This window comes from Eubalaena glacialis, chromosome 4, assembly GCF_028564815.1.
Source record: "Eubalaena glacialis isolate mEubGla1 chromosome 4, mEubGla1.1.hap2.+ XY, whole genome shotgun sequence".
In the NCBI taxonomy this organism is placed as follows: Eukaryota; Metazoa; Chordata; class Mammalia; order Artiodactyla; family Balaenidae; genus Eubalaena; species Eubalaena glacialis.
In genome coordinates this window covers 105,330,267-105,353,629 of record NC_083719.1, presented here as the reverse complement: position 1 = coordinate 105,353,629, position 23,363 = coordinate 105,330,267, and the positions used below count along the sequence as shown (strand labels likewise).

Below are 23,363 nucleotides of genomic sequence, written 5' to 3'. Positions count from 1 at the left end.
TACTGTGAGGGAGTAGGGAACCCTGTGGAACAAAAGAGAACATAGTCTTCTTTTGGAAGAACATTCTGTGATGTCCTAGAGGCATACACAGGATAAGTGGAGAGGAAGAGATCTAATCAGTATGTGCCAGGAACATCATGTGTGCTCACCTTGACCACGCACCACCACACACAGAGGCAGGTTTTATACACGAAGCTAAGGGCCAGAGATGCTACATAACAAGACCAGTCACACAGTAAGTGGCAGAGTAGGGAAAAGAACAGACATCTGACTCCGAAGTTCATGCTCTTTCTTCTGCACTGCTCCACCATTAATGCCATTCCCAGTACTAAGAAAATAAGTATTTACTTCTTTACCTGTAAAAGGCATTGCCTTCATCCCCCTAATTCCTACTTCATATCTTCCCTATCTTCCCACAGGACCAAAGATGAATGGAAAAGCAGGAGTGGGAAGGTAGAGAAAGAAATGAAATAAAAGACTAATATCCAAAATATGTAAAACACCTACAAAGACAAAACCCCAAAAGTAAAACAAAGGAGATAAATGGGCAATTTACAGAAGGAATATTACAGAAGGAAATCCATATGGCCAATATATATATGAAAAGATGCTCAGCTGCAGTAGTAATTAGGAAAATGCAAATACAAACCATAATGAGATTGGACTTCATACTCTTAGATTAGGAGGGGGTCAGAATGGCCTAATGGTGCCCATCTTAGAGAAACTGAGGAGACACTTGAAGCTAGACTAATTAGTTGACAAAGTCCTGCGTAATCTATCAGTGGCAAGTGAAAAGGATGACTGAAAGGGCAGTGATGCTATGAACAGAAATGGGGAAGTTACAAGTGGGCAGATCAGGAGGCTGAGACGTGACCAGTCCCTGCAGGAGAGTAGAAGGAAGTTGCTGGTACTTAGTAGAAAGAGCTGAGACCTGGCTCTGACCTTCCCGCAGCACACAGCTGCTGTCCCCCGACCATGCGCTGCTGCGTTACTACCAGCTTCCCTTTGTGGGGGTGGATGCTTGGGGGTGCAGACCTAGCAACAGCACATGGGTGTGGCCTGGTGACTATTTTTATACTACGATGCCTATGAACAATGTGTGCAACTTATGACTTTTTACAACTTCAACACATGCATTTTGACCCTAAATCCCCTCTTCCCTGCTTCTGCTTTGGGACACAGGTTTCTGCTGGTACTATAGGCCTCCTAGCCAAGTAGCTGGGCTCTGCACAAGACATGGCCAGCTGTCTGCCTGTTGTGGACGAGCTCTCCTGTTTTCCTGTCCCTCATTACAGAAAGTGGTGTCCCAGCTGGGCCCGGCAGGGGAGTGGGAAGAAATGCCCAGGAGGGCAGCAGGATTCCGTGTGCGTCCAGTCCAAAGAACACCATTGTGTTGCCAGAGTGAACGAGAGAGAAAATTACCACCCCATTCTCTAGGTCAGCGTGGAAGCCAAACATTTCTAAGCATTTCATCAAAAAAATTTTATCTTCAATTCTTAGCAACTGACATTTTAGAAAGGAAAACAGTTCTGGTTGCTATCCCATACCTTCTCTAGCTTGATTGTGGATTTAAAAGAGAAAATTTCCAAGCTTGCCCACCAATACAATGATTCAGTGGGAATTATCTGTCATGCCTTAGTTTAGAACAGAAGTATGCAGACTCCTTTGCTGTCCATACTTCAGTGGTTAAATGCTAGATACCATTTAGTATTGCAAGACAAGCATAATTTGACTCATTTGTATTTCACGTTTCTTCCCAAGTGAGCATAACTGCACTATTGTGGAAAGCCACCAAATACTTGGCATTTGTAGCAGCAATTCGAATTGAACAACTCACTCTAAACCTTTCCTTTAAGGATAAGGGTCAAAATAAAGCATGAGACAGGGACAGACATGCTGAAAGGAGAAATAAAAAATGTTAACTAGGTTTGGGCTTCCCTGGTGGCGCAGTGGTTGAGAATCCGCCTGCCAATGCAGGGGACACGGGTTCGAGCCCTGGTCTGGGAAGATCCCCCATGCCGCGGAGCAACTAGGCCCGTGAGCCACAACTACTGAGCCTGCGCGTCTGGAGCCTGTGCTCCGCAACAAGAGAGGCCACGATAGTGAGAGGACCGCGCACCGTGATGAAGAGTGGCCCCCACTTGCTGCAACTAGAGAAAGCCCTCGCACAGAAACGAAGACCCAACACAGCCATAAATAAATAAATAAATAAATAAATTAATTAAAAGAAATGTTAACTAGGTTTAACTCTGGGGATATTTCTGGGTGTCTACCTTCTCCTGTTCACCTCCCTATTCAGTGGCCTTATCCCCCAGGCCTAAGGTTGGATTCTGAGGAGGAGTAAAAGCAGAGGGCTTCGAAGCACAACTTTGGAGTCAGACCTGGTTCAAATTCCGGTTCTGCCAACTTTCTGGGTGTGTCTCCTGGAGCAAGTTCACTTGAAACTTGGCTTCTTTTGTCAGGTGGGAACAATGGCATGTATCATAGAGAAACTGAATGCAATTATTTTCTGTATGGCGACAACCAGCCTGGGTGGAGCTGGGGGCTGCCCTCTCTGCTTGGGGGCACTCCCTACCGTGCCCCTCCCCGAGCCCTGCGTCAGCCGACACTTACCCTTGGGCCCTATGGCACAGAGAATGATTTCTAACCAAGGGGGAAAACCACAAGGTCAACCAACAAGGAAGATGAGGTTGGAACCTATTTCTCAGTGGAAAATCCCCTGGCTGCGTATGGTCATTTAGGTGGCCTGTTGCACGGCCATGCGTGTGTAAGCCCTGCCCTGTGGCAGTGGACAGGCACTACTGCAACGCCCCCAACCCAGGAAAAAGACCTGTCACCTTTTCTAGTCTCATTATGTTGGCTGTAAGCTCTCGGCACAGGACCTCCACATTTAACTGTACGTGCGACCCTGGGCTGGATGGTGCTGTCTGTCTGTAAGAACACAGAGAAGAATTACTGTGGGCAGGGATGGCAAAGAAAGAAGTGGAATGAACACATTTTAAATTTATCTGGCCAGAAAACTAGGTTATAATAGAAGACAGTGTGCATTTACCTTGTTGACATCAGAAAGGCCCTGCAGTAATCCTCAACTTCAGACTAGATGTTTAGGGGACTAAGTCTTCAAAGCTTAGCTGGAAATCTCTTAAGATATTTTTGTTTAAGTGGCTACGTTGCGCCTCAGCTTCCAAACACATATCAGACAATTATTCTCAAGCACGCAGTTTCTTAGACTACTTTTACTAACTCCCGATACCCTCTCTCTGCCCACAACTGCACGCATTTGCAAGGCTTACTGCTCTTCTCAGTCATGTATGTACTGTTTTATAGGAGAAGCAACCATTTACACTAGAACTTTCATAATGTTTAGGAATGCCTTTAATCAAATTTCTGTTGATGTGTGACTTTTGCAGTTCCTTCTTTGAGACCTGCCGTACAAACATAATTGCCCTTGTCTAGTAATATAACCGATGTATTCACTATTTACCACTTGACTGTTAAAGGCATGGGCTCTTACTCTGAGGTCCACTGGGGTCCTATACCAGCTAAAACTGTAGGAAATTTAGAGATATGTGTACATTTTCCCAGAGAGCTGCTCTAAAACCATTAGATTTTCATGTTAAGGTTAAGAACCATGGTCTGTATCTCCTTTCTATTTCTTGGTTGTAATTTAATTTTAGATGTGAAGTTTTTAGATGGCATTGACTGGTCTAATTTATTTTACATAGGATCCATTTTTGAGACATAGGTACTTGGTAACTTATCGATGATTATCTAAATATTAAGAAAGCAATCAGATGTTTTTCATTGAGTAGTACTGAAACAGTTTTTTCTTTGTCCTTGATCCATAGTATCAAAATCTTAGATCCCAAAAAGGAAACTGAATCTAAATCTTCTGATTTCTAAACGAGGTATCTGAGACCCAGAGTACTGATCTATCCACACGAAATTCTGACAGTCCAGACCTTCCCGTCATGGGTATTCCCTGACCTCATATAATATGGGATCTTTGTGATTTTCCCTTTAAATGGTTGTTTTTCAAATTGTATCTCCTCCTGGATTGATTATTTATAAATAGTAGAATAAGTATTCCACTTGCCTTCCATTAGTGGAATTTCCCCTTCATCATCATCGTTAATTAAATGATAACAGGACATGAGGTACATTTTCCTAATAAAATCAACCCCTTATATGATAGTGAACTAATAGTTTGCAATAATGTAGAGCTACCTCCTAGCTCTAAGTGTATTATTAACATTTTGAACAACACGTGAGAGAGTAAGGGCAGGGTATGAATTTATCCCAAACCATTCATTAGACTTCTTATTACTGGTTCAAATGTATATTTATGGTTCAGAAATAATCTGTGTACCAGCATTGCATAAGCCATAGAACAAGACTTTTAGGTGACTGTTAAGACTGTAAAGAAAGGCCCTAGAATTGTATAGCATAATAGTTCTCAAAGTGTAGACCCCAGGCCAGCACCAGGAATTTGGAGAATGGGCCCTGCAATCTGTTTTAACAAGCCATCCAGATGATTCTGATACACACTGAAAATATTCTGACTCACTTCTCCGCTGTTCCTTATAAGCAACCACTGGTGACTAGGTTTTTGTAGTCACATAGACCTGAAACCTGATTCTATTAAAATTATTTCTCTGAGTCTCAGTTTCTTCATCTGTAAAATGGGAATAATAGCTATCTTATAAGGTTATGGTGAAGATATGAGAGGAAACTGTATCTGTGTGTGAAAGATCTACTGTAATAGATCTCTAGCACACAGTACTTACTCTGTAAAGAAATATCTCTACTTTTAAAACTTCAGGTAAAAGTATGCTTTAAACATGAAATACTTTATTTTACTTTTTAGAGAATGTGTCAAAATCCTCATGTAAATGGGTTTAAAGGAAAGACCACTATGTCAATAGATTTAATTAGGTTAGGCATGTTAAAAATACTGTGGTAGAAAATCTTCACAGACACATTCAACTAATTACTAGTCACATGGATCTTTATAGTGGTCAAGAGTTTTGTAAATAAGTGAGTTCATACAAAGAGTTATACATGATGAAATGTGCTGAGTTACTTGAATTGCTTCTTTTCTATGAATGTCTTGACTCATTGCCATTGTACGAAGATAAACTTGACTATTTTAATAAATGGGCCAAGGTCACAACTGAGTCTTAGGATAAGAGAACAAGATAATGTAAAATTAGGCTTGTTTCTTGCCTTACCACTGGAGACACTATAGCAACTCAAGAACATGAAGAGTCAGGTCATTTATTTCTAGGACCCTCCTACTCATTACTTTCCATATCTACACTTAACAAAATGTCTCATACAGAATGTATCCTCAATTAATGCTTGCTAAGAAGGAGGCCAAGCTCAGGTCAAACATTATACTAATGTGAACAGCAAGCAGAAGACAGCACTGGAGGGAATTGTCTTACTCAGTCTGATGGGTGTCCACGATGGAGGTTAGTGACCCCAGCCGCTCCTCCAGAGAATTAATTCTGTATCTCATGTAGAAGGTCGAGATGATTAGTGCACAGACACTGGAAAGGGATAAAAGAGAAATTCCCAATAGGTTAGTGGCCAGGACCTGACTGATATTCATAAAACAGTAACCTCAGAGGCAACACTGTACATTTGAGGCAAGGTATTTTCCAAAATAACTTGGCTACAGAGACTTCAGAAGTCTTTTTTCAACAGACTGATGCTTGCACCAAACTTTAGAACTAGAAGGATATTGAAAATTCTCTATTTCCTCAATTTACAAATAATGGCATTTCAGTAGTCTCACTCAAGGCCAGCCAACGTAGATTCCCGAGCTGGTGCTTCTCCTCCCACCAGGTACTGTCGAAGGCCCTGGCCAGCGAATGTCCGGTCTTGTGACTCACATTCTCTGCTTTATCTGGAAACCAAACTGCAGATCCTCCTTGGTTCTGAGGAACAGCCTAGAACTGGGTCAGGTTATTTTCAGAAGAACAACTGGCTAGAAGCTACAGGCTAGTTACAGGCTAGAAGCTGAGAGGGAACTTTAAAAACTCAATGCCTAAGTTTTCAATAAAGGGGATGACATTTTCAAGTTGTTTTGGCCTCTATCCAGAGGACACGGGATAGATGGAAAAATAAACAACATGAACAAAGATGCTTCATAATTCAGGAAGCAATTTCCTAACTAAGAGTATGTACTCAGAACTTAGTCTTCTGCTGGATTTGGCATATTTTGCTTTTCCTTCCTTCCTTCTCACTATTTATTTAAATAAGAAGGGGATGAATATGAAAAGGTGACCTGAGTTTAAGAAAAAAGGTTTTGAAGTAGGAGACAAAAATTTCCCCCTAAAAGATTTGGGTCATATTAGAGGCAACTGAGATTCACAATGGCTCTTGGTAACGTGATGACATTATTCCTGTAGTGAAATGAATCATGAAGTCATTCATAATAAATACACTTACTTACACAATTGCATAGAATATAAGAATATGGTGGAGAGTCGGACATTTCTGAGACTTTACTCTGGGTATGATTCCAATGGTTTCTGACTGACCTGTTGGGTGGAAAACAAAAAGCTTCTGTTTTAAAATGATAATACATCTCCTTCACGCAGCAGTATCCCTATAGGGAAGAAGTACTTGAGAGACAGAATTATTTCCAGGTAATAAAAATCAGAGGAAATACTAACCAAAGCCTTCGCTTCTCATTTTAACCAGTAGTTACAATTCCTTCCCACATGTTGCATTCAATACATATCTATTGAGAGCCTTCTCTGTGCCAAGCATTGCGATGGAGTGACTGGTGAACAATACAGACCCCATCCTTGATCTCCTACCAACCAGTACAGCTGGTAAGCAGTTATTATAATAATCAGTAAATAATAATAAAATAACGTGAGTTTTACTGGTAATTTTTGAATCGCAATCTCAAAGTATTCAGAATAATGAAAGGTCTTCCACGAAGGCTGTTCACCTTTGTATGCCCCACAGTAAAGCATGGAACTGGGTACGGTTTGTTGAGTGAATAAATGAATTAACATGCCAAGACGTACAGCAGGAAGGGAGGGGGAGGGAATAGCAAAGGCAGTCATAAAGTGAAACATGAGGGCCCTTTAAAAGTCACAGGCAGATGCCCACCCCTGCCCCCCAAATAATCCATTCCTTACCATGCCCAGGGAGACTCTTGGCTTTTCCTTCAGGCACTCTGTTCACAAGGGCATCTGCCCGAGTTGGTTTTGCTTCTCCCTTGGAGACATTCAGAACTGTCTGGGATTCTGTCACACGGAAATCTACCAAGATGAAACGGGGCTGGGTAAGCTTTCTCCCCAGTGCGTTTAAACACACAGGATCAACCACAAAGCAAATCAATCCCTTAATATGCATAATGGCCAAAGAATATAAATGGATCTTCTTACAAGCTGGTTGAGTGGTTTGGGGATGAAATCCAATGTTCAAGCAAATAAATAAAATGATATAAGGGCAGTCTGTCCTTATCTCACTGACTCATGGGGACGATTCAGCTATAATAATTAATAATATTACTAAAGAAGAGGTAAGAAAATATTGCCTGTTTCTGTCTTTCAACCACTCCAATATTATGTCTATTTAAGAGACTTTTTTTTTTCTTTTTTGTCACACCATGTGGCTTGTGGGATCTTAGTTCCCCGACCAGGGATTGAACCTGGGCCCTCGGCAGTGAGAGCGTGGAGCCCTAACCACTGGACCGCCAGGGAATTCCCAAAGAGACATTTGTTAAATGCGTATTACCACATAGGCAATTCCTTTTCCTTGAACTTTCAAACTACCCTTTGTTTAGAGTCCCTTCCTAATTGTTAGCTCAGAAGGTGTGTTGTTTTTTGGTTGGTTTTGGTTTTGGTTTTTGGTTAAGCTAAGGATGTTTTGTGGAGAATTAAATTTCAGTAAAGATACAAAAATCTCCCAGACCTCGAGAGTTCTCAGATTCAGGAGTCTGGGATCCAGAACTGCTGTATCCTTCCATGTCTTGCCTTCTTTGCCGTACCACTCCATCCAGATCTGAGAATTCATCGTTGAAATCCTGAAGGGAAATAATGAAATGAAGAGAGAGGCCCATTTTCCTTTATTCAACAGACAGGACTTTGTAACCTCCAGACCTTTCACTTAGGCCTGACCTATAAAAAATGGAAAAGAAGGAAGGATTACCCCGTACTACTGGGTTTCCTCAACAGATCACAGAGTATCTGGTTACTGATTTTTCTGGGCAGTTAGAATTCTGTTAACAAACAGTGGCCAACTCGTCTGAAACAACAAATGTCTAGGAAAAAAACTGGGATGCTGATGTTTGAAAAGCTTCTAGGGTAAAGCTAGATAAGTCTCATTAGCATTTTGTAATGAGAAAAAGTGACCAAAACAGACATATACAAGACAAAAAAGTAGCTAGAAAGTTCTAGATGCATGTTCTAAATGCAGAGAAAGGTTTTCTCAAATTATAGCTTTAAAAAGGTATTGGAAATAGAAAAGGGAAAATGGCTTTAGCAAATTAGACACCGAAAGGAAAGTTTTAGCTTTTTTCTTCCCTCGAACAAATCAAAACAGGGTCAGTAACATTACTTCTAAATGACAAAAGGGTGAGAGAGGAGTGAGGAGTTGGGGGGAAAAAGCAGGCTGTTTTTACTGTGTATCCCACGTGTTCCCCAAAGTGCTTAGGAAATGAAGAGACAAGACGCGTCGCTAAAATGTCACAGTGAAGGTACAATTCTGCGAGCTTTTCACAATTTATTTAGCTGCCAAGTGAAGAAGAGGAGACATATCTTGTAAGCAAATTACCAACCTTTCACCTTCAACTAGCTGCCTCTTGATCATTTCAATAGTCATTTCAATTTCATGCAAGAATTTATAGGGGAAGGAAAATTTTAAAATTCAAGTCTCCTCAATTTAATAATTATTAATTGAATACCCACTACGGGTCAGGCAGTATGCAAAGCTCCACACACATATGACTGCACCTGATCTTCACAGCCACGTCAGGAGCCTGGCATTTCACTGGATGAGGAAGCTGAGTCACAGCAGTTAAAGAGCTTGCCCCATGGCATAGCTCAGCTGGGTGGAACCCAGATTTGAAACCATGTTTGAGGGATTCCAAATCATAAGTGTTTCATTCTATTTTGTACTGTTTCTCACTATTTTTTAAGGTAGATTTTTTTTTAAAAATTGAGATAAAATTCACCAGTTTAAGTATACAATGTAGTGGTTTTGAGAATAATTACACTGTCGTACAACCATCACCACTGTCTTATTTCACAATACGTCTATCTCCCCCCAGAAAGAAGCCCTTTACCCGTTAGCAGTCACTCCCAATCCCGTCCCTTGGCAACCACTAATGCATTTTCTGCCCATATGGATTGTCTATTCTGGACATTTCATATACATGGAATCATACAACATGTGGCCTTTTGTGTCTGCCTTCTTCCACTTAGCATAATGTGTTCAAGGTTCGTCCATGTTGTATTATGTATCAGTAGTTCTTCATTTTTATGGTCAAATAATATTTCACTGTATGGATATATGACATTTTATTTATCCATTTATCAGCTGATGGCTATCAGGGTTGCTTCCACATTTTGGCTATGATGTATAATGCAGCTATGAACATTCTGGTTTAAGTTTTTGTGTGAACACGTTTTCAATCCCTGTACTTTTTAACAGCTCTCAAAACAAAAAAAAGATTTGTAGGGCTTCCCTGGTGGCACAGTGGTTAGGAATCCACCTGCCAATGCGGGGGACACGGGTTCGACCCCTGGTCCGGGAAGATCCCACATGCCGTGGAGCAACTAAGCCCGTGCACCACAACTAATGAGCCTGCGCTCTAGAGCCCGCGAGCCACAACTACTGAAGCCCATGCGCCTAGAGCCCATGCTCTGCAACAAGAGAAGCCACTGCAATGAGGAGCCCACGCACCGCAACGAAGAGTAGCCCCCCACTCGCCGCAACTAGACAAGGCCTGTGCGCAGCGACGAAGACCCAACGCAGCCAAAAATAAATAAAGTTAAAAAAAAAAACTGTAGATGTTGAAACTCTGCGCTCATACCGCTTCACCAAAGGTATTAAAACATTTAACGATTATCAATTTGGGAACAACCATTTGAACAACACGGCTAGGACTCTCTTGGGCTTGCATGATACCATCACAGGTACAAATCTTGTACAAATCAGGGGAGCTACTTCCCGTTCGAGATTTACTCTGTAGTCAGAAAGTCTAAGGGAATCAAAGAATCTCTACCTCTTGGGCATTACAGCTTTCTTCTTTTACAGTTATTTCTGGGTATCCCTCATCTTCTCTACTAAGCTGTAAAGACTTTGAAGGCAAGAACTAGTTTTGATTTTTCCTGGTGTCCTTATGGGTACACTAGCATGGTGCCTTGAACATAGAAGGCATTCAACGACTTGTGGGATGAATCATGCCCTACCTAAATGGACTGGTGATTCCCTCTAAAACAACACTGACAAACAGAGCAAGATTTGCTGAATACCTCCATGGACCAGTAACTGGCTAAAACAGTGCACTATCATGTTTCTTTTCTTTTGCAGGATGACTCTTCAATTACCTGAAAAAGTTGATGACCTCCTATGGTCCCCTCTTCTTCAGGACAGAAATGCCCTGTTTCTTCAACTTTGCCTCCAATACTGTGGCCCTAAGTTCCTCCCGCACCCTGGTCACGGTGTAAGGAGAAGTGTGATTGTGAGACCTACTCACTTTCTTTTGCATTTAGATAGTTATGTAGGCAACTCACCAGAGGCAGAGATGAAGGGCGGTCTGCCTGGAAACTGTTTTCAAGAGAAGATGGATTGGGACTGTTGCCAATACTTGTATTCTGAAATTATTGAAACAAAATTATTTTTACAAAATGAAAAAACCAGATCAACTACAAAACCATAAGAAATACAGAAGAGAGACAGCCATTGAGGCTCAGAGATGTTGTACTCACTTCTAAGTGTCCACACACAGATTTTAGTAGTTTGTAAGTTGAATCTCTGGAGAGTAAGGAGACAAATATGTACTGAAAAACAAAATAATAATTATTTAATTATTAACAGATACCGCTTGACTAGAAGTGAGTGTTCAGAGTTAAAATATTTATCTGTATATTTTTTCATTTTCACACACCATAGACTATATTCTATACCGAGTCTATATTCTCATTCCGCTCAGCCACACATTCGGTTTTTATTCCATTCCTGGAATAAAGTGAATATATTCTCCCACAATAGCAACAAAACTCTCAAACCCAACTTAAATAATACAGAAATGTAGAGCAAAATGAAAGCTCCGGTGCTCTGACATAGGTGCCCCAAACAAGCATGGATGGAAAAGACCTGGATAGTAAAGAAAGGCCAGTTGTATTCGCCAGGTCCTCTTTTAAGCCTCTCTCCCTCCCTTCCCCGCCCCCCTTTTAGAAGGTATTTAACAATTCCCAAGGGTCTGCTTTCTCTGCTCTGACCTAGATTTCCATTGAAAATGTCCCAGCCACTCTAAAAGGCTCATTCTTTTTCAAGCCACTTCCAGATTCTTTCTTGTACAAATATGGAGATTTTCTGGTGAATGCTTATAAGTAAGATATGGGAAAGAAGTCAAGTCAGAGCTAGACAAGTAATTTGGAGACAAATAACATAAGAAAAAATGATTTTACCATAAACCACACGTTGAGAAATAAAAAAGTTCACACTTTTCCCATCTATTTGAGCCATAGCATCTTTTCACACCCCCTTTCCAAAGTTTGTGATTACCCTCTCCTGCATTCCCATGAGAGAACCTGATATACTTTCCGAGCAAATACTGTATTCCAAAGTAGTTAACATTACGGGTTCTGGCATTAGACAGACCGGGTTGCAAATTCTGGCTCTGTTACCTACCAAGTGGGTGACACTGGGCAAACTCTTAGTTTCAGTTTTCTTAACAGTCCCCAACCCTTACAGTATGGTAGTGTGGAATAAACGTGTAAATATAAGGAAAGCATTTTGTGTACGCCTGGCAAGAAGTACCTGATGCTTGTTAGCCATTCGTATTAAAAAAAAAAAAAAAATCTAGAAACAGATATTAACATATTTCCTAGCTCATCAGAATAGCCTCTTTTAATCTTTCCTTCTTTCTCCTTCCCCCTTTAAGTTATTCTGTATGATTAGAAATGAAATGTAGCTTTTATGCTTTCATAAAAATAGTAGGTAAAATATTAAAAAAGAATTTCAAGTGAAACATGAGTAACCAAACCATTCTACTCTCTCTCTCCTGCCAAGGTGAAACACACATCGCTCTCCATGCAAATATTTCAGGTTGCCCATGTCTGGGGTAGCCCAACAGTCAATGACAGCTCCGGAACTTCTGTATTGAAGAGGGGTAGTTAAGGCAACCTGGAGGCAAAGAGGGCCTAGGAACTGGTCCTCAAGCTGAACTTGAATAGCAAGCCCAAGTTTTATGTCTTTAGGTTGGCTCTGGGGAGGCATCAATGGAGGTTATGGGGGGGCTGGCCAACCCCGCCCCAGGGACTCCTCATATCGCCCTGCCACACCCTGTGAATAAGGTGGTGGAGATGGTGGCATTTTAAATAATAATAAAGAAATGAAATATACCCCTGTAGCCTGACCTGACCTAATAGATGTTAGGGAAAAGGAAGTTGGGAAAGAATTTTACTTTTTTGACTTTGGTCAAGTAAGTATAATGAAGTCAGCAGGAAGTTCAAAATTGGCAACTATTACATTAGAATAAATCACCTTGTCAGGGGAAACAACACTACACAAATGTCTAAAGGCTGTGATTTCAAAAATTAGTCTTACAGAGTAACTCCTGATTCATGGTATTATGGTTCAGGGTCTTGGTCCTCCGCAAGAAGCCCCTAAGGCAATGAAACCCAGAGTAGGACAAAGCAAGGTGCCCGCGCCTGCTGCGTACTCACCCTGTCTGTGACAGTCGCTATAATCAGGGCATTTGGCACCAGAAGGGCAGTTTTGGTTTTCTTTATCAGGGTTACCGAGAAAGCCGGAATAGAGATCTGAAACAGAATCACTGAGTTAACATGGGTTCAGGCTTCACAGAGCAGCACTCCACATCTTCATGTTAAAGGAAAAAGAAAAAAAGATAAAACCAGCAGCAAGCTCTCCAGCCTCCATGAAGAAAAGTGAATCTTAGAAGAGTGTCACCGAGATCTCAACGTGGTATTTACAAAGCTGGAGGGTAAATCTGGACCATCAAGTCTACAGAAGGGTTTGGTGGGAAACCTGGGACATGCGAATAGAATGCAAAATGTACAGCTATTTTAAAGGTAATCCCAAGGCTCTAAAGAAGTTACCTGCTTGTGGTCATCTACTTTGAGCTCATCTCCACACACCCTGCTCTTTTCTGTCCTTAGGGAAAAAGGCTGAAAAGCACTGGTATAGTAGACCCATTTTTGAACAGGAAGTCTGGGGCCTGAATTCTCAGTTCTATTACTATCCACATGACTTATTCAACCTTGTAAGCTATCCTTTCTTGGCCTTGGTTTCCTGACTCATAAAATAGAGACAGTCTTACCTATTTCCCAGGATTTTCTGTGGATTAAATGAGATAATAGATGGAAAATGCCTAGCACCCAATAAAAATGTCATTCATTTCCTCATCTGTCTCATAAAAAAGAGGATGGGTGAAATACAAGCACTCTTAAGTTCTTTTCTGGCTCAAACAATAAAGAATAACAACAATGACAATTACAGCAGCTACCATTATCAATACCTATTTACCAGATGACAATTTCATTTAAATATGACAGTCCTATAATGTAGACATTCTAAGAGATAAGGATGTTTGTTTAGAGAGGTATATGACTTTCTCAAGGTCATAAATAAGTTACAGTGATAGAATTTGAACCAATCTGATCCAAAATAGGGGTTCTTTTTCATACAAGGTACTGCAAGAGTGTACCAGATGCTGCGAAGAATAGTAGATGTTCCTGATATTTTTATGTTACAGCCCTTCAACCAGGTTTGATCTCAAAGGAAAATGGATCACATCACTTTGATCCCTGAAAACAGAGTCACCCCCACTCCTGGTAAAAAGAAAAGGGCCTGAATCCCTCCACAGGTGCACACACTCAACATGAACATACATTTTGTAAAAATGCTTCACATATTCTGAAAGAGATCAACAAGGTCAGTGGGGAAGAGGAGGGGCTTATGTTAGTACTGCCAGCTTGAAGGACCAAAACTAAGCTTTCAATTTTCTTATATTTTAATTTAGAACGTTTGCGTTCATATTTAGGTTTATGAGATGGAGTTGTTCTACTGCCCCTCCAAGTTCCTGATGGGAAGACTATGAAGAATGAGGGGCTAATCTAAATTAGACACTAAAGAAAAAAAACTATTTTGCCAAAAACTCTACCCACAAAACTTTTGAAGTTGGGGAGATAATTCAGAAGTGATAAATTGGGATTACTTTGGGAAAAAGTATTTAAGATCTTCCAAGAGAGATGATGATATAAAAATGAGTTTAATTTCGTTTCTCAGCAGCAACACAAACACACAGCGATAAGGGGCTAGAAATTTGGATTTTTGCAGAATGTAAGGCATGGAACACCCTTAAGAAGGAGTTTCACTCAATTGCTTCATGAGTATAAGTGACAACTAGATAACATTTGAGAAATAAAGCATGAATCACTTCTCTGTTTGAGCCTAGATGCAATGTGATACATGCCTTTAATTTTACTAGCATCTAAAAATACACCCAGGCTGAGGAAAAGGTTCTGATTAAGGTTACACTTTAGGGTGCTTAGAAAATTCCCCTTCCTAGAGCAGACTGCTTGCTTGCTTTTAGTTCATATTGGATCATGTTGGACCAAGGTCCGTTGTCAGTGAGCAAATTCTGCCGCAGAGCTGAAGCCCACATCTCCTTGACACCATCCTCAATGGGTAAGGAATGTGCAAGTCACTATCATGGTTCTTATCTTCCCACCCCCTCTTGTCTCTTAGATTAGATCCAGCACGTGCAAAAGCAATCCCACATGCCCTTGTCTTTAAAAAACCAGGTCACTCCTTTTAGCTTCTTTTGGTCAGTTTTTTTTTTTTTTTTAATTAATTTATTTATTTATTTTTGGCTGTGTTGGGTCTTCGTTTCTGTGCGAGGGCTTTCTCTAGTTGCGGCAAGCGGGGGCCACTCTTCATCGCGGTGTGCGGCCCTCTCACTGTCGTGGCCTCTCTTGTTGCGGAGCACAGGCTCCAGACGCGCAGGCTCAGTAGTTGTGGCTCACGGGCCTAGTTGCTCCGCGGCATGTGGGATCTTCCCAGACCAGGGCTCGAACCCGTGTCCCCTGCATTAGCAGGCAGATTCTCAACCACTGCGCCACCAGGGAAGCCCCTGGTCAGTTTTTTCTTAGGTAGAGATAGGATTTTGAAACCATTGCTAGAATCATATTAGCTTGAAATCACTTACTGGCTTTGTGAATTCCCCATCCTTTAACAAAGGCTAATTTTTAAAAAAAATTATTTATTTTTTGGCTGCGTTGGGTCTTTGTTGCTGCGCGTGGGCTTTCTCTAGTTGCAGAGAGTGGGGGCTACTCATGGTTGCGATGCACGGGTTTCTCATTGTCATGGCTTCTCTTGTTGCAGAGCATGGGCTGTAGGCATGCGGGCTTCAGTAGTTGCAGCACACGGGCTCAGTAGATGTGGCTCGCGGGCCCTAGAGCGCAGGCTCAGTAGTTGTGGCGCACGGGCTTAGTTGCTCCACGGCATGTGGGATCTTCTTGGTCCAGGGCTCGAACCGTGTCCCCTGCATTGGCAGGCGGATTCTTAACCACAGCGCCACCAGGGAAGCCTGAGGCTAATTCTTTGTTCACTACTGTTTTCAACCCCTGCTGCTTTGGTCAGAGGTGTTGGCTCTCTCTATTCCTGAGAATTACCTTTATCCCACGGAACTGGAGATCAGTACTACCCAGTTCCCTTCCCCACTCCATGAACAAGTGCTTACAATCCAGAAATCTAGAAATATGGTGCAATACTATTCAATATTGCTTTGCATTATACTGATTCAAATAATACTGTGAATCTAAACTATGTTTATCTAAACATAACTCTATACAATAAAAATTACATGTTTGATGTTAGTCTGCTGACTCAAAACCAAAATAAAGAACTTCCATTATATTTGTTAAGTGGTCTTTATTTATAAGACTGCCAGTGGCTTTAGGGAGAATATTTAAATGAAACATATCTACCAGTCAAAACAAAAGGAGTTTTTAATCAGCAACTTCAAGAGTATAAAAGCTGCTTACTCATAATCATGAATCAGAATGATTAAAAACTCACTGAGGTCACGCAAACCCCAGGTGTTTCTCTGACACCTTGTTCTGGTGGCCTGACTTAACTGTGTGATGTGACATCACAGCTCAAAGGGAAAGAAGGTCAGTGGGATGGAATTAGTTTTTCCCTTCTCAGGCCAAAGTCCCAAGGGCCTCGTTTTAGAAGGTGGTGCCCTGGGAAAACTGCCAACTTCTTCAGGCTATTCTCCTTAATGGCTCAGGTATCATGGGCCTCTGTTCCCCCAAATCTGTGTTTAGTGAGAAGGAGAAGATGTCAGTGTTCACCGGGGATTGTGGGTATGTGACTCCCCCAGACTAGGCCTAAAATGCTCCAAATCCTGCTCATTTTGTGCTGGTGACAAAGTGAGCTCTAATAAGTATCTTATTTATAGGTCTGTTTGCCTAGATATCTCTGATGGTAACTGTGTGAATATGGTGTAAAATTCAAATTTCTTTAAAGAATTGTTTTGGGTTGAATGTATGTCTTTGAAACAAATTATGACACATTCTCCATATGAAGAACTTTGAGAGTGTACTGGTGACATCTTGGTAAAAAGGATTTAAGGTAGGATTGTGGGAGATATATATATATATATAAGGAAATGAATGAGAGAGTACTATTTAGGGAAAAAGGGAAGTTCATGTTATCTAGAGGCATTTAGAACCTGTAGTATTTGGAACTACAGTAAAGGAAACTTGGTATAAAGGAATAATAATGATACAAATATTTATAGACGTTGCTACATTTAAAACAATTAATAGTCACAATATATAAGAAAATGCAGGATTAGCTTTCTTTTTGAAAAATTATACCAACCTTAGTGTCTTTTCCAAAGACCTTGGAATGAAAACAAATCCAGTTTTCTGATACAAAGAGCTTCCCTTGGTATAAGATTTCTTTCTGTAGAGCACAGGTAAAACCTGGGAAAATATATACAGGTATAATATATATACATATATACATCTAAATATATACATCTAAATATATACATCATTTAGAATTTCCATTTAAAATGAAAATTATGTATATACGCTGGTGACTCAGAGATGGGCAGAGATAATACACTCACATGCTCAAAAGATCTCTCACCTCTTTTTCAGTCATCTTTAGTGGAATAAAGCTATGGAGATGAGAGTTTGTTTTTTAATTCCAAGTCTTACAAACTTCAGTGTAAACATCAAAATGGAAAGGCAAGTCTATCATTGCAGATGGGGGTTCAAGAATGATGTTTCAAACATCTCCTCTCTTTGGGAAGGTGTGTCATCCTTGTGCTAATGTTGGCACTGCTGCCCTTTCTTCCCTGGGATGGTCACTAATGACTCCTTTTGAAATAGATGGTCTCATTGTGGGGAGAGCACATGACCCACACCTTCCTGTTTGGAGATGGTGGGAGGAAGGCAGCATGCTGCCTTAGCATTTGTGTACTGAGGGAAGCTGGAATGGAACCCTGGGCCCCAGATGCGCTCAGCGGAGCGGAGCAGGTGCTGAACGTCGTGCTGGGCCAGGTGTTTAGGTGTGACCACTGAGCCCTGCACAGCACAGGGGCTGACATGTCTGTCTACCTAGGTCTGTGTTGTCTTCTTCTAGTGGCCTCTCTTGCTCTGGTCTTGTTATCTTAAAACTCAGCACGATCCAATCACAACACATTTCAGCAGTGAGTATGCAAGGCGAGGACATTCTGGAATCCCCTTGGATGGTTCCGTTATCACGTGGAGGAGGTCACTTTCCCATTCTACTCCCTTATCTATCAAGGTGCTGGGTGAAAGCTGAGTGAGGTCGGTGTTATTGTTACACCATGACTTTCAGAAACCTATTCCCCTTGGTGATTCAGTCCCCAGACTCTTTCTCCCCCCAAACCAATTAGCATCTTTTCAAAGTCAACCAGGTCAGAACTTACTTTGCCTCAGGGGTTCCTCAGTGGGGACATCCAGAAACAGCTTGTGGAAGTGCATGTTTGCCTTGTCCTACAAGGACGACAAAACAGGCATCGCCGCTCGTGCTCTTCTTCTCAAACATCACGAATTTTAACTTCAATCTAAATTATGTAACAAATCTCCCCACCCTTAATAGAGAATCTTAGGAGTTCATTCTCCCTGATCTTAGAGTCCCCAACACAACCCTTCAGAGAAAAACAGTGGAAGGCAGGGTGCAAAGGTTTCATTTTCCAACAAGATTGGTGACTTGCTGACTGGACATATATATATCTATAATCGTGAAGTAGCTGGTGGTCAGCCTTCTGCAGAAGTGGCTGGACAAGGATGTCCCGAATAAGAAATGAGATAAAGTTCTAACAAATCTCACCAGGTAGTGGATCCCAGGGCACTAAAGATCCCAGTGAGTACTCTCAGAAGAGGGTAGTGGCTAAAAGCCTTGTATCAGATTACCCTGAGTTTAAGTTTTAGCTGCACCTCTTCTGTGGTACATGATCCTGGCCTAGTTACTTAACCTCTCTGGGCCAGTTTTCTCTTCTGTGCCAGTATCTGCCTCAGAGGGATGCCGTAAGGCTTAAATGGGGTAATACATCTCCAGGACTGGCTACCTGGTTTGTCACTGTGACTGTTACTGTTGTGAAGGCGTTTCCATAACCAGTGTCAGGGGGAGGTGACAAGTAGGATTTCACACAAAAGACTTAACTCTCCAGGGCGGTAGAAGGCCCAAGAGTCTGAAATGCTGCAAATCACTTCATTTTCATCTGTTTCCAGTTGTGACAACAATGTATAGACAGCAATTTACAGTTTGTAAAATGCTTTCACAAAACACCATTCCCAGCCCCACAGTAACCTGGGAACTGATGTCAGTTCAGGACCCTGTGCCTCAGGGATTCTGAGCGACTTAACTGGCTCCACACAGCTACTAAGAGGTAGAGCTGGGTCCTCCATCCACAGGACCACTTTTCTTCAAACGCATCCTAGCAGGCAGAGTCTTATGAGCGGAACAGAGAGATACCACAAGTTGGCCCTTGATGATGCATTATCCAAACTAGGAGTAGTCTCAATGGCAGAAATGGCCCTACTATTGCCATAAAGAAGAGCTTCAGACAGGTCATGCGTATGACGGATGGTCCCCTCAAGTCAACTCGTTTATAGGTGAACACCTCACATAAAGTAGGTTAGCTCATGCTGCTTCCTTGGAGTACATCTTGCATCCAGAAAGTTTCCTTGATTAAAGCTAGGTGTTCTATCAGGGCTTTGCCGAGATCTTCTTTTTAATGGCTACAGTGAGCATTGGTTGCACGCTTGATTTAAAAATATCCTGGCCCATGGAGTCTTCAAAAATGTGAAATTAATAAAAATAAAATTTAAAAAAAGGTCGGGACTGATCTAAATTAAAGGTGATATGACAGATAAATGCAATGCATGGCTCAGCTGGATTCTAGAGAGGGGGGAGCAAAAAAATCTTTATAAAGGACATTCACTACTGGGACAATTGTGGAAGTCGAAAATGGATTTTATATTAGTAATATTTTTGTATATTTACTATTTAGTTAAATTTCTTGGGTGAGCCAACAGTTTCTTGTTCTAGTTCTTAGTAGACACATATTCAAGTATTTTAGGAGTGAAGTGTCAAAAAAAACCCAAACTGTTGGCCCCAGTAAGTATGTCATACTCTATGACACAGAACTGGGCTTTGTTACCCATCTGGGTGTATTTTGGAGCAGACCCCAAATTGCTTCCAAAGAAGAATCATGACCCTGTTCCCAGGTTTTCCTCCTCCTTGTGCAGTTGGGAAGCCTTCTATTCACACAGGTGCCTTATCACACTCTTTAATTGTAGTGCAAGGATGTCACACCTCTCCTGGTCTCCGCTAATTATTAGACAAGCACATGGCTCTGGGTTGGCCCCTGCTCTCTGGGCACTTGTCACAGTGAGGGGTCACAGTGCAGTACTCACTGCCCCTCTGCATTGCTGCATGGTCAGCTGTGAAATATAATGTTGATGAAAGCTCGCCCGAGGGAACTGCAGCCGGTCCTTTCTTCCTGATTCTCTAAAATCTGTGCCTACCTTAGTCGTGACCCTTGCGTTCCCTCTTCCCATTGGCTTCAATGCTTCTGTCGCCCTCTGAGACAATACACATTTCATTCCCAAATTACCTGGCTGGAAGATGAGGACTTTTTCCTTTCAGTCTTAGAGTCATTCTTGCTTTCTGTTTTACAGTCGTTCTTCTCACTTGCTAAAGAGGCACCATCAAAAGTGGATTTCGACCTGAGGAAAGAAAATCCAAGAAGTCCGTAAGATGAAGTTTTTACGCTACCATTAATTGTATACTATACAATGTAATACATCTTGATTATTATACAAGCTCACAAGAAAGCCGGACATTGATTTTTCTCTTCTAGACATCGATAATCCCTCAGGACTCTAAGGATATGGTGTGGGAGACGGGGTGATTCCAGCAGGCTGGGATCCCAAACTGAAGAAACCGTACCTTATGGAAGGGAGAAGTATCGATTGAGCTGTGAAAGTAATTATATCATCTCAAAAGTATTTTAAGCAGTATAAAGAGGAGTATTGGAGGCTGATTATTGAAACTGCAGCTATAGTTCAATCCAGAATTCTATGAATACTTAACAAGTGTTAATTGAGTGAGGCGTAATGTTAAATGCCTCGGGGCACACAAGACAGCCCTTATCCTTAAGGAGCCTGTGCGCATATCAAGCATCTTTTTAAAAAGGCAGTACATGATGTAGCATCAGAACAATACATATCATAGGCGTTAGGAGGCGGTATAGAGATAGTTAAGTCCAACAGGAGGTAAGAGAAGAGACCAGCAGGTCAATGAGGGTTTAATACACTGGGCCTAACAGGATGAGCAGGAATTGGGTATGAGGAAAAGAGAGACAGAACATCCCAGAGTGGGAAAATAGAAGTGAAATCAGGATAAAAAAAGAACATGTTTGGAAGTCCTTCCTTTGTTCGCATAAGGGCAGAGGTCAGAGCTCCCGGATTTCTTTCCAAGGCGATTCTAGTCCTGGCTCTTCATTTGAGTAGAATTTGCATCTTCAACCGTACGGCGAAACCCAGCCATTTCCAAGTGGAATGCGTGCATGATTTTTAGAGGTATACAGATGAAAAAATTTTGTGATACAATTATGTAGATTTTTTTCTGTTTATTGGGGGAAAAAAATGGCACATGAAATTCATGATTCCACGACAGGATTCTTTAGAATGAGGCTCAGTTAAAATAATGTTTGGTTCAAAGTGAATTTAAGAAGACTCTTAAGCAATTTGGGTGGCATATGGGTGTGACAGAGGGACAGAAATGAAGTTAGAGAGACTTTGGACTCTGGCTTTCTCAGCTGTGAAGAGACTGACTATGTGATGTCCCAGGCCTCTGCTAGCCGCAACAGTTTTGAGTCCACAGTGCTCAAACCAGAGGCGAAATATCTCTCACCAGTTCAAGGCACAGAGATTTGGATTCAGTTACTGGCCATTGAACCAATTCACAGACATAAATTTCTTTAGAATTCTAGGAATTATTTTTTTAAAAAAACTATGAGTAGACATTTGTACTCTACTTGAAAGTAAAATTGTTTTTACAAATGTCAAATTACCTATTATTTATACTAGCCACTAATTTGAATTTATCACCTCTACTGATTCAAATTAATAAATGTTAATGGTACTGTCAAGGCAATGATCAGACCTTTTGAAGAACTATGGACTATAGGCAAATGTGACAAAAGGGCAGCTGTACCCTTGATGATTTCAAGAGGCACAAGCGGAAGGGCTTGTCTGCACAGCATTGGCTCTGAGGGAGGGGTGGGAGGCATGCTTATTTACATGCCTTATTTCTTTGTGTCTTTTCAACTGTGTTAGTCTCACTTCATACAGATGACTATGAGCAGGACCTGAAACCTAGTGCAAAAAATTTTTATTCAAAAATTCAGAATTGCCAGACAGTGAGAGCAGAGCCTTCAACCAAGCGCAGGACTCTCTGCAGCCACACAGACAACACACTGGTGAAGTTGAACAAGCATGCCCTCATGATGTGTGTTACTCTCCTCTGAAGCCTGGGGAAGGTGGAGTTACACGTGCAGTGCATTCAGAGCGCCTGCAGTAGCCAGTCAATAGTGGTGAAAGATACAAGAAACAACAGGCTTGGTGCCTTTGTTTGGTGAGTGAGGCAGGATGCTCTGACAGGAAACAGCTATAGAAAGAACGGTTAAAAGTGAGATGCATCAAAACAGTCATGCAGAAAAGATGGAGACAGAATTGGGAGTGATAGTCAGAATACAAAAATCTGGGGGCAGAGTGAAGACTTATGCTTGGTCCTGAGTGAGGTATAGATTTGCAGAGAAGCCGTGGGCTGGGTAGCCAGGAAGGAAGGGAAAAGCAGGAGTTATTTAATCATCCTTTAGCAGAGGACAAAAGACGTAGAAGGTAGCAGTTCTGACAGTTCTCATACGGGGAGGAGAGCTATTACTCCTCCACTTGGTGTGGATAAATGGCCAGTTACCTGTAATTGATCACTGGCTTAACCATTATCTTTTAAGGGCAGAAAAGCAACTTGAAGTTCCTACTTCTTCCTTCCATGTGAAAGAAAGCACATAATTGGTGCCCGAGAGTGATGGGGACCAGAGCTCCACATCTCAAACCGCCTGTCCCCTCACAGCCCCACGACCAAACTGAGCCCGGCTTCCAGCACCGGCCCCAGGAAATGGGCAGCCCAGGGAGATGTGCACACCCCGCCCGGGGATCCCAGGCAGGGTTTCCCTCCGCTCTTTTCCGTGGCTGCCAGGAAAGTGAGACAGCAGGTGTGCACACCCACAGGCCGAGCAGACAATCCAACCTGGGCGGCCTCATCAGCAGCCCTGGCAGCCTTTCCAGGTGCTTCTAACTCCCTGCCAGAGAGGGACCCACCCTGGTTTTATCATGTAGCAAAATCAGTGCTTTCAGAAAAGGGTAGACATTCTGCAGAAGGCTGGAGTGGGAAGGAGAAGAGAGGCTGGTGGGAAGAGCTGAGAAAGGAAGGCAGGTGCCAGTGCCTGGATATCAAGGAAAAACACCCCACTTCTTTCTCAGGGGTGTCATCTGCTTGTAGGAGATCTTCACTCTTAACCACCACCATAAAAC

At 41.9% G+C, this 23,363-nt stretch overlaps 1 protein-coding gene across 5 annotated transcripts in view; it reads right to left on the bottom strand.

The window, feature by feature from the left end:
* The window catches only part of GRAMD2B (GRAM domain containing 2B), a 135,151-nt gene that overhangs the window by 32,513 nt on the left and 79,275 nt on the right, over nucleotides 1-23,363 (bottom strand). For 3 of the 5 annotated variants that reach the window (XM_061188103.1, XM_061188101.1, XM_061188102.1), the window contains exons 3-12: nucleotides 20,381-20,492; nucleotides 18,188-18,254; nucleotides 17,107-17,210; nucleotides 12,921-13,016; nucleotides 10,959-11,030; nucleotides 10,764-10,844; nucleotides 7,939-8,050; nucleotides 7,161-7,283; nucleotides 6,461-6,548; nucleotides 5,448-5,552 (exon numbers count right to left, since the gene is read on the bottom strand). In XM_061188103.1, coding sequence (XP_061044086.1) covers nucleotides 5,448-5,552; nucleotides 6,461-6,548; nucleotides 7,161-7,283; nucleotides 7,939-8,050; nucleotides 10,764-10,844; nucleotides 10,959-11,030; nucleotides 12,921-13,016; nucleotides 17,107-17,210; nucleotides 18,188-18,254; nucleotides 20,381-20,492 — 960 coding nt within the window. Of the gene's footprint in view, nucleotides 1-2,837; nucleotides 2,932-5,447; nucleotides 5,553-6,460; nucleotides 6,549-7,160; nucleotides 7,284-7,938; nucleotides 8,051-10,763; nucleotides 10,845-10,958; nucleotides 11,031-12,920; nucleotides 13,017-17,106; nucleotides 17,211-18,187; nucleotides 18,255-20,380; nucleotides 20,493-23,363 lie in introns of all 5 variants that reach the window. The other 2 variants (XM_061188104.1, XM_061188105.1) reach the window with 1 other exon arrangement.